Here is an 11,807-nt window from a genome sequence, read left to right as displayed (position 1 = left end):
CTACGTTCCTGGTCTTAGTGAGGACTGGACTTCTAGGATCTACTTTCCTGGTCTTAGTGAGGACTGGACTTCTAGGATCTACTTTCCTGGTCTTAGTGAGGACTAGAGTTCTTGGATCTAATTTCCTGGTCTTAGTGAGGACTGGAGTTCTTGGATCTACTTTCCTGGTCATAGTGAGGACTGGAGTTCTAGGATCTACTTTCCTGGTCATAGTGAGGACTGGAGGTCTAGGATCTACGTTCCTGGTCTTAGTGAGGACTGGAGGTCTAGGATCTACGTTCCAGGTCTTAGTGAGGACTGGATTTCTAGGATTTACGTTCCTGGTCTTAGTGAGGACTGGAGTTCTAGGATCTACTTTCCAGGTCTTAGTGAGGACTGGAGGTCTAGGATCTACGTTCCTGGTCTTAGTGAGGACTGGAGGTCTAGGATCTATGTTCCTGGTCTTAGTGAGGACTGGAGTTCTAGGATTTACGTTCCAGGTCTTAGTGAGGACTGGAGTTCTAGGATCTACTTTCCAGGTCTTAGTGAGGACTGGAGGTCTAGGATCTACGTTCCTGGTCTTAGTGAGGACTGGACTTCTAGGATCTACTTTCCTGGTCTTAGTGAGGACTGGACTTCTAGGATCTACTTTCCTGGTCTTAGTGAGGACTGGACTTCTAGGATCTACTTTCCTGGTCTTAGGACTGGAGCAGCAGCGTTCTGGACTAACTGCAGGTGTCTGATAGACTTTTTAGGGAGACCTGTGAGGACAGCATTACAGTAGTCAAGTCTACTAAAGATAAATGTGGACCAGTTTTTCTAAATCCTGCTGAGTCATCAGTCCTTTAATCCTTCAGATGTTCTTTAAGTGATAACAGGCCGACTTCACAGGTGTCTTAATATAACTGCTAAAATCCAGGTCTGAGTCCAGGACTGTTCCCAGGTCTGAGTCCAGGACTACTACCAGGTCTGAGTCCAGGACTACTCCCAGGTTTCTGGCTTGGTTGGTAGTTTTGAACTTTGCTGTTTGAAGCTGAAAACTGACTTTTAATCTTTCTTCTTTTGGCTCCAAAAACTATTATTTCAGTTTAGTCTTCATGTAACTGAAGGAAGTTCTGGCCCATCTGATCTTTAATCTGATCCATGCAGGTGATCAGAGTCTGGATCGGACTGTAGTCTCCTGGTGAGATGGTTATGTAGATGTGTGTGTCATCAGCATAACTGTGGTAACATGTTTAGTTGTTTCCATAATGTGAGCGAGTGGCAGCATGTAGATGTTGAACAGCAGTGGTCCCAGGATGGAGCCTTGGGGGACTCCACAGGTTATTTTGGTTCAGATTTATAGTTTCCTATAGACACAAAGTAGTCCCTGTCTTTTAAACAGGACTCAGGATAAACAGGTTTTTTATTTCCAGAGTATTATTTATGTGAATGTAAGAATATTTACCTCAAACTGTCTAAATTACTTTAAAACCAGAGGTTCCAGTAGGTCTTAGTAATGCACAAGAATTGAATGTGGATCTGAAAACCAGTACTAACAATCCAGATATTGAACATCTGGTCTCAATCATAATTCTGAATTAATGTTATTCTCTATGTCTGGTAGCCTCCCAGTCAGGACATGCGAGTGGAGGTGGAACAGCCAGACCATCGGCCCCGCCCACCTGCCTCCACATCCTACGTTTGCCTGCTCAGTTAGGATCAGCTGCGACGCTCTGGGTGGGTGGGCTGGTACGAAGTCTGAAACTTCGTGTCGCAGATAGTTTGGCTGCATTCTGATTGGCCATATTACACAAATATTTTACACCAAAATTCCAGCTCATGTAAAGCACTTTGAAGAGTCTTGTGAAAGGTGCTGTACAAATAAACCTGCCTCGCCTTTTGTTAATGTTTAGTTTGTTCTTTGAAGCATTTTGTATTGCAAAGGTTTCAAACTAAAACTTCAATCACGTTTTCCATGGAAGGGATCACCAACTCTGGACCATGTTTTACATGTTTCCTGCCTGATGTGAGGTGTGCTGAAACAGGGACTGCAGGTCAACGGCCTGGAGGGCCAGAGATGCTGACCCCTGCAGGACGGTGCAAGCGAGGCCCTGATTTAGGGTTAAAAGGAGTTTGTGAATTCTTCTTTTGCTAATAATGTATGCAATATAATAATTCTATTCAAATGTAATGAACAGCTTTCTGTGTTCACAGAGCTTAACTCTTAACTAAATAAGACAAGTCTCCTCCACCACTGGTTCTCCATCCTGGTCCTCAGGACCCGCTGCCCTGCGTGGTGTTGGAGCAGGAAAACCTCTGAAACCGAGATCACCAGCTCTGACCTCAAGGTCTGCTGTTAGGTTTGTTTCCTGTGGAATTACAGGTGAATGTTTTACCGTGTTAGAGAATAAAGAATAAAATAAGTAAATAAATGAAGATGAATTGTCAGTTTATTTGTGGAAAGTGGGAAACTTGATGCCAGTATCCATGGAAACGGTACAGAAGTAAATACACCACCAGCTCTGAGGGATGCGCAGCGGTTTTATACCTCGCATCTTCAGACATGTCTGAGCTCCACATGAAGCCAGGAAGAGATGCAAACTGTTTCTGCTACACAGGGAAAAAGAACTAAATACTACAGCATGTCATCTAAATGTGTATCAGGATTACAAAAAAGCTTCAAAAACCTGTTCACTGTCTTATATTTGACTCTCAGATTGATGTCTTTTCACATTTATCTAATGTTAATAATAATGATGATAATAATTATCACTAAATGAAATATTCAGTACAGATCAGCGCCCGACTTCTCTGGTAGCTCCAAGAACTGGTTTGATCTTCATCTGTGACCTTTTTACTTCCACAACCAATGATTGTTAAAGACGGGAATAAAAGACCATGAAAGAAGGTGCTCTGCCTTTCTGTCTTCAGTCCTAGATCCAAACTAGGAAAGCAACCTGAAGACAGCGCAGGTCATGCAGCGATGCTGAAAACGTCCATCCCAGCGGACCTACTGCTGGCTCCTGGGCGTCCAGGCTCTGGACCGGAGATGCTGGAGTTGGGCTGAATGGCCCCAGACTCTTGGTGAGACCTGCAGACGCTTTTAGATGAGTGAAATACAATTATGTAGATAATAAATTAAAATAAAAGTCTATATTACACAGCTATAATAAACCAGAATAATACCCAACAAGACATATTGATCATGTTTGTTTCCTCAGATGTTTTCAGATGTTCCGTCCAGGCCTGCTGGACCACCACGTGAGAGGCAGCTACACCTGGACAGGTACCAGTCCACTATTTCATTAATGTGTCAAATGAAAGGAGAGAGAGAGAGAGAGAGAAAAAAAAATTCATTGAACGTCATCATGCCGCGTCCCCACTCGGCTTGTGACGTCATGTGAGCGCGACGCCGCCCTTCTGTTGCTGCCCAAAAAAACGAAACAAAAACAAAGCGACACGAACTGGACCTGGACCTGGTCTTCTGCTGATCCGAGTCGGAGTTTGGACGGCCTCAGCTCACACAGAACCGGAAGTGGAAACGTTTTCAGAAGAGCTAACAGGAGGCTAGCAGGTTAGACCCCCACGCGGGTTCTAGTACTGGTTGTAGTTTCAGGTCCAAGACCCGTTAGTTCGGTCTGAGGCGGTTTTTATGTTAGTGTTGAAGAATCAACATTAAGATTAGAACCGGATCGGAACTTTTTTTTTTTTTTTTTTTTATAGTTAGATTTAGTTCTGATGTGGTTCTGGTCTGGTTCAGGTGGGCAGCTGTGATGGAGTCCAGATCCGGTCCTCCAGAGCCTGGACTGAAGTCAGTCAGGAGATCTCCTCGTCTGTCTCAGGTCAGTCACACACAGACCTCTGGACCCGGTTCTGTCTTCTAGCCCAGAATAAACTCCAGACCAGAAGCTCTCAGTTCTGGAAGTTCTGGTTTATGACATCACTGACAGGGTTTTACATCACAGACCCATCGGGGAGCAACATGGGGTTCAGTGTCCTGCCCAAGGACACTTTGGCATAGAGTCAGGGGAAGTCAGGAATCGATCCACTGACTTTCCAGCCGCTCGTCCTCCTGAGCTACAGACCTCGTCTCTAAAGCTGCCGTAGGAACACAAACCGGCGTACACCGGTTCCAGGCAGCTTCTGGGGTCTATAAATCCCAGACGTGGTGGGAGAACGTTCCTCCACGGCTGCTCTGACCTGCCGTACGAACGGAATCTGGAGAAACAGGAAACGGTGACAGGACTCAAAACCAGAAATGAGTGTTTACGTGTGAAACACACACACACACACACCTGAACAGCTGTTCTGGGGTGATGATGTCATTACCTCCTGAGTTCACGCCACCGGTGTTTGTGCTGCGATATCTTCAGTGTGAGCTCCATCAGGCTGATGCGGGACCAGTTTACAGGTCTGAAGACGCAACGTAAACACAGCACGACACATTTACGGAGGCAAAAATGATGTCATGCATGTCAGCATGCGTCAGACATCCAATCAGAGTCCTCAACATTCTGATACAATCTTGTTCCGTCCAATGTTTACGTGCGATGTTCCTGCCTCCTCTGGACCTGTGATCAGACAAACTGGTTCAGGCTGATGTCGCTGTTAAAACATCAGATCTGAATTTGATGTAGGACCACGTAGACCTGGTCTGATGCTACATGATCAGTTTTACTGTCACGACCCGGCTCGACAAAAACGTTTTTTTACCATCTATAACAAAGAAATTTATTATATGAAAAAAACCCAACAAACCGAAGATATGAGTTGAGACCTTCAGTAATATCAGCCTGTCAGTGGATGGATGGGTGTGAAAGCAAAGATCTGCGACCCCGAGGCCAACCAAACAAAACCTGAAGGAGGGAAAAACCAGAAGGGTCGAGCAGACTCCACCGGATCAAACCAAATTTTATTTATACAGCACTTTTCATGCACAAAGCAACACAAAGTGCTGGACATAAGAAAAACAAATTATGCTTATTAAAAACAAAATTTAAAGCCTTCACACATCAACGAATAGGACAAAAAAATAAAAAGGCACAATCGCACACAAACACACACACAAACACACAAAGCGCAGGTGCACGCCCCCCACCCGCCCAGAGCCCAGTCTGTACCAGCATGACCTCCATCACTAAAAACCATCAGCAGAATGAAAACATCTGGCGACGCTGCTGGGAGGAAACGGGATCCAGTCCCACCGGATGCTGGTCCACCATGACCACAGAGGGCGCCACCACAGGGACCACCCAGGTCAGGGCAGACCACAGCCACAGTGCTGCAGTGCAGGACCCCCAGACCAGGACCATCACCATGGCAACAACCCTGCATGGCTACTGGTGTGGAGGATGCCAGGAGGAAACTCTGGAGTTAAACAGTAAAAACAAGAATAAATAAACTAAATAAATAAATAAAGAAACAATAAGAACTGATAAGAGCCACAAGAATTAAAAAATACAGATAAAGGAGTTCAGGACAAATAAATAAAATAAAACGAAGGTGTTTATAAAAACTGCCTGGGTAATAAAGCAATAAAACAAACAGTAAAAAAATAAAATAGAACCCACATAAATAGGTGGTTAAAATAATAGAAGAATAAATGTTTAAATAATCTAAACAATAACGAATAAAATTCAGCTACAAGCTGAAAAGCTCTTCAGTCTGTTTTAAAACCAACAACAGTCTCTGCAGCTTGAGATTCTCTGGCAGGCTGGTCCTCAGTCCAGACTCGTAGTGGGTCAGGGTCCGCGAGGGTTCATAATCTAAAAGAAGGTCGAATAAATAAGGAGGTCCAAGACCATTAAAACATTTATAAACTACTAAAAGAAACTTAAAATCAATCCTGAAACACACGGGGAGCCGACGCAGTGATTTTAAACCTGGTGTGATGTGTCCCTCTGGTCCACGTCAGAACTGAAGAGCTGAGTTCTGGAGTAGCTGCAGGTTAGAAATAGACCAGAGAGCAGGCGTTACAGTCATCTGTTCTACTAGAAATCAAAGCATCAGCACCTCGCTGCTGGCAGAGAGAGAAAAGGGTGGCTCTGGTGATATTTTAAGATGATAAAATCCAGTTTTTGTTACGTTTCTGATGTGTGGAGTAAAATTCAGCTCAGAGTCAAAAAGAACACCCAGGTTTTTCACACACTGAGAGGGACTGAAATGTTGTAATTCTGGTAAAATGATCTCTCTCGTCTTCAGGGCCGATAATTAAAACTTGAGTTTTGTCCTGATTAAGCTGTAGGAAGTTCTCTTTCATCCATGACTTTATATGTAAAATCCAGTTAAAAAGGACGTTAACTGGCTCCAGGTCATCAGGAGACACAGTGATGTAAAGCTGCGTATCATCAGCATAGCTGTGGAATCAACGCCGTGTCTCCTGATGACGTCCCCAAGAGGCAACATGGACACATTAAAAAGAAGTGGGCCTAGAACTGGTCCTTGGGGAACCTCACATTTCACTTCATGGATTCCTGAGGAGCAGGTATCCATACTTACATAAAACTGTTGATCTGTGAGATGGGAGTAAAACCATTTAAGAACAGAACCTGAGAGGCCCACCAGACTTCTAAGTCTGTCTGATAAAACCTGGTGATCTGCTGTATCAAAGGAGGCGCTCCGATCCAGTAGAACCAGGTCAGAAAGTTTCTGTGAGTCAAAGACACACCTGAGGTCATTAACCATCTTTAAAAGGGCGTCTCGGTTCTGCGGTTTGTTCTGAAACCAGACTGATATTTTTCCAAAATATTGTTTTTATCCAAGAAGTCATTCAATTAAAAAAAAAAACAAACTTTTTTGACGATTTTACTTAAAATTGGTAGGTTGGATACAGGTCAGTGGTTATTAAAAACAGTGGGATCTAGTTACTCTTCTTCAGAAGGGGCCTCACCACCCCCATATTACAGGCAGATGAGAACACACCTGTCTGAAGAGAGTAATTCACAATATTTAAAAGTTCATACTCAAAGAAACCATAAAATGTTTAAAAAGTGATGTGGGAATGGGGTCTAAAAGGCAGGCTGTTGGTTTAGTTGGGAGAAAACTGGACCAGCATCTTCGTATCAACCAGGACAAATTCTCCAGTGTTTCCTCGGATAAAAGCAGAGCTTCAGATCTGTTAAAATCAACAATATGTTGGGATAAAAGACTGGATCTGATAGTATTGATCGCATGCATCACCTGATGCTGTCACAGAGGACTTGTTAAAATCAGCATTTATTAAAGGATCGATGGTTTTAAAAAAGAGTTTGGGGTTGTTATGGTCAGGTGCTCCAGATCACCCTAATTAGTTCCAGCCAAAAAAGTTAGCTGCAAAATAACAGACACAAAGCAAAACCAGGCCCAGGTGTCGGTAAACCAGTTTTAACCGTGTCTGTCCCGATGAACCGTGTTCGTCTTTTACCGACAGCCGATGAACCGTGTTCGTCTTTTACCGACAGCCGATGAACCGTGTTCGTCTTTTACAGACAGCCGACGGACCGTGTTCGTCTTTTACCGACACCCGACGGACCGTGTTCGTCTTTTACCGACATCCGACGGACCGTGTTCGTCTTTTACCGACAGCCGACGAACCGTGTTCGTCTTTTACCGACACCCGACGGACCGTGTTCGTCTTTTACCGACAGCCGACGAACCGTGTTCGTCTTTTACCGACACCCGACGAACCGTGTTCGTCTTTTACCGACAGCCGACGAACCGTGTTCGTCTTTTACCGACATCCGATGAGTCATTAACAGAGAGCCAGACATCCCTCTATGTCAGAACTGAATCAACATCAACTTTTATCTGAACACAGTCGATAATTTACCTGGATCACAGGTGTTCTTCCTGTTTCAAGATGTTCTTCAAGGTGTGATTTACCTGTACAGGTGTGTTTTCAGAGCGGCAGCAGCAGTGAAGGAATAAAGGAAAGGAGAGGAGGAGGCAGCCTGCAGGAGGTGAAGAGGAGAGCGAGGATGGCGAGGAGCAGAGAGGAGCAGGAGGAGGAGCTGAGCAGTCGGCTGCAGACGCTGGTGAGACTTCCTGTTTTTACCTGTAGCTCAGGTGTGTCAGAGGTCAGATCCTGAGAACAGGTTCTTACTGAGGAGCACACACACAGAGTTAAACTGGATGATGTGTGCATGTGTGCAGGGTCTGTCCAGCAGGTCTACATCCAGGGGAACCGGACTGGTTTTCTCTGAGATCTTCACGCTCCACCAGAACCTGTGGGAACCGAGGTACCATCGGAACCTGAGTTCAGATCTTCACATTGTTGTTTTTATTTACTAAACAGACTAACAGGGTTTCCTGCAGGGTTCTACATCAGCAGCAGGTATTCTCATCCGCTGATGTTTGATGTTGTCATGGTGACTTCTTGTTGTTTGTCAGTCATCCAGAGAGTCCAGACCGTGTGACGTCCGTCATGATGGAGCTACAGAGACAAGAGCTGCTGCCACATTGCGTCAGGGTCGAGGTGTGTGTGCATGTGCACCTGGTTATGTGTGTGTTTCTTGTTTAATTAGTGACCAACATGACGTGTTTGTGTGTTTCAGCCCAGAGAGGCTGTAGAAGAAGAGCTTCTGCTCGCTCACACGTGAGTACACCAATCAAGACGCAGCCTGCCGACCCACTTCCTGTCTGTGTTTACCCGTTTCCTGTCTGTGTTTACCCGCTTCCTGTCTGTATTTACCCGCTTCCTGTCTGTGTTTACCCGCTTCCTGTTTGTGTTTACCCGCTTCCTGTTTGTTTGTTTGTTTTTTTTTGTTTTGTTTTTTTTTAACTTGTCCTGTCCAGCATCATAGCAGCAGAATGATAATCTGGTTGCTGTATCGTGCTGAACAAATTTGCTCTGCCAAGGGGAGGCCTATGGGTAAGGCTGTTCTTGATAATCTGATTCATTTATTTATTTATTTACTTTGAATCACGGAATCTATGTAATCTTGCTGGACCTGACCGGAGGGGACAGAAAAAGATAGAAAATAGCAAAAAGAGCAAAAGGGAAAGAAGAAAGGAGACAAAAAGATCACAGACAGAAGGAAACGACCCTTCAATCCACACCATCACCAGACAACAAACTGTTACACCTGTACATGAACACACCAGAAAATTTCCTACAACTTTTACAAAAACAGAAACACACACACAGAAAAAACAGAGCTGCCAGTCATTAAGAGTTTTTAAATAATAACCAAATCAAAAAGACATAACAGCGACCAGATACTAACTCACAGGAAAAATAAAAATTAATTATCGCTTAGTATAAAAACCCACTAGACAACTCAGTGACTGTGTCAGCATGCAGAGGATGAGGAAGAGGAGTGATCAGTGATGAAGGGTGGTGAGTGAGATCATGCAAATGCGACCACGCCTCCACGGAGGCCAAAGGCAGACCAGGGCCAGAGACCCGGGTCCTCAGCAGCAGCCCCGGAGCACCAACCCAAGCCACCCCACCACGAAGACGACTCCAGCCCCACCCGAAGGGCGGCAGAGGAGAGCCCCAGCAAGAGCCCCCCACGGTCCCGGGGCACAGGTCCCAGTGGGCCAAGATCAGCAGCCGCCGGCCCCGCCAGGGACCGGCTACCCAGGGCAGCCCAAGCAAAGGGCCCAGGGCCCCAGGAGCCCAGAGGCGGCCGCCCCACCCCCCAAAGGCAGAGGGCCCGCAACATGCCTAGGAGGACCAGGCCCCCCCAGACAGCCACCCGGCGTAGGCCAGCACATACCCCGATGTTCCAGCCGCACACCCCGGGAACCAAGGTGCTATCGGCCCCCTCCCCCCACTCCCCACCTACTCCAATCTGCACCCTATATAACCCCACACTCACACCCTCCCCCGCGCCGCACCCACAAGCACTCACCACCACACAGTCACGCCACACCCAACCCACCCACCATGCCCCGTGGGGGACACCCCAGGCGGACCAGAGGACAGCAAGCCCCAAGCACCCCCCCTTGACCCAACACCCACAGAGCCAGCAGCCCACCAGCGCAGCCACCCCGGGACCCGACCCCGGGGCAACCCCTCCAGCCATACACAGGGGGAACAGGGGTGTGAGAGGACCCCAATACCCTCTCCCTCCCCGCTCCTGACTGTTTAGGTAGTGTATGTTGTGTGCAATTAAAATTGAGGGGCAGTGACCGCAATGAGCCGGGAGCCGGGCCACCTAAGTGGCCCTGCCCGACATGCACCGCATGCCATGCCCCCCAGGTGTTGTTTGTGTGTTGTGTTTCTTGTGTTTTGGTGTCTTGGTGCAATTAAAACTGAGAGGCGATTCGCCACGGGGTGCATCCAAGGAGACCACTGATTGGTCTCCTCCGTTCCACCCCGCATGGCTCCACGCCTCCCAACTCCCTACGTGTGTGTGTGTGTGTGTGTGTGAGAGACAGGAAGCAGGAAGTAAGAGGGGTGTACGTCCAGAGGGAAGTTTGCTTCCCTCTGGATGATGAGCCTCCGCTCCCCAGGAGGCCCCCCAGGGCAAGACAGTCCAGGAAAGGGCCGCGCCCCCCCCCCCCACAAGTGCTCTTAACCCCGCCCCAACCACACACAGAAACACATGCACACACCTATTTCCTTGCACACTCTCGTTCATCCTAACTCATATAGGCCCTCTCAGCCCCACCCACACAATATAAACACTCACACAGGATCCAACCCTCCCACTCTCACTCCCCAGACACACCCCCACTCATCCTAACACATGCATACACACGCACACAAACATACCCCCACATCCACACAAACATCATCCAAAGTATAGGCACACACATACAAGCATCCCTGTCTCACACCCCAGCACCTCCCCCTATAATCCCCTGAATCCCACTCAGCCCTCCTTCAAACCCCTACACCCACCCTGCCCCCGGGCCATACCCTGGGTCCCAGGGCGTCAACCAGACACCAGGGCATGCACCAACCCACACCACGGCAGCACATCCGGGCAGGCCCAGACCCCGGCACATATGGACCCCACCACCCCGGAGGGAGGAGGACCACCCCCGGGCACCAGAGCCCAGAACCCCCGCTCAGCCCGCCCCGGTATAGCCTGGCCGCCCGGCCCAGGACAGACGCCCACCAACCCAGGCGCCACCAGTGGCCTCACCCCCCGCCACGAGGCGACACCAACTGCTGGCCCCCACAGCCCCCAACAAGGCCAGACCCAGAGCCACCCCCATCGCAGAGCAGCCCGGCAACCACAAAGAACCCGCAACCACCAGTCACTCCCGGCCATTTCCCAACCCCCATAGCAACGAGGTCACAGTCCTCCACCTACACTAAGTGATGGAACTAAGCACAGGGGACCAGAGGGAATGAGATTCAGCTAAATAGTTCTTTGAGGAGGCAGACATTGTCTCACTACTGATGTGGTCAACTAAGAGATTCCTAAACTGCTGAATACACAGATTATTTTTGTTTTTCCAGTTCACAAGGATAGTTTTCTTTGCGATGCATAATGCTGTGCGTATCATGTGTGCAGAGTTAATTGCCATATTAATGTCACCCAAGTCACCTAGTAGACATAGTGCGGGGATTGTAGGAATATTACATTTAAACCATGTTGACATGTCCACACATACCTGAAGCCAGAACCTGCGGACAGGTGTGCAGGACCACAAGGCATGGAGGTAGTTATCTGGTGTGTTTTCATTGCAGTGTGTGCAGATGTTTGATTGTGACAGACCCATCCTAAACAACCTTTGTCCTGTATAATGAGTTCTATGCAGAATTTTGAATTGTATTAGTTGCATATTGAATTCTTAGTCATTTTAAAGGTGTTTAAACATATTTGTGACCATTTATCTTTATTAAAGTTACTGGATAAGTCACCCTCCCATTTTGAAGTTGGAAGACAGATTGAGTCTTCTAGTTTAGA

General features: G+C 47.3%; 1 protein-coding gene across 1 annotated transcript in view; it reads left to right on the top strand.

Annotated features, from left to right (window-relative positions):
* The first annotated feature begins 3,379 nt into the window (after positions 1–3,379).
* hdac6 (histone deacetylase 6) overlaps positions 3,380–11,807 on the top strand; it is a 51,801-nt gene continuing 43,373 nt past the window's right edge. The window contains exons 1-6 of the mRNA XM_042002898.1: positions 3,380–3,535; positions 3,722–3,803; positions 7,842–7,973; positions 8,092–8,177; positions 8,329–8,413; positions 8,493–8,533. Coding sequence (XP_041858832.1) covers positions 3,735–3,803; positions 7,842–7,973; positions 8,092–8,177; positions 8,329–8,413; positions 8,493–8,533 — 413 coding nt within the window. The 5' untranslated portion in view covers positions 3,380–3,535; positions 3,722–3,734. The remainder of the gene's footprint in view (positions 3,536–3,721; positions 3,804–7,841; positions 7,974–8,091; positions 8,178–8,328; positions 8,414–8,492; positions 8,534–11,807) is intronic.

The sequence above is a fragment of the Melanotaenia boesemani genome, chromosome 13 (genome assembly GCF_017639745.1).
Source record: "Melanotaenia boesemani isolate fMelBoe1 chromosome 13, fMelBoe1.pri, whole genome shotgun sequence".
Taxonomy (NCBI): Eukaryota; Metazoa; Chordata; class Actinopteri; order Atheriniformes; family Melanotaeniidae; genus Melanotaenia; species Melanotaenia boesemani.
Note: the sequence above shows the minus strand (reverse complement) of the source record. Positions and strands in the feature narration are given on the sequence as shown.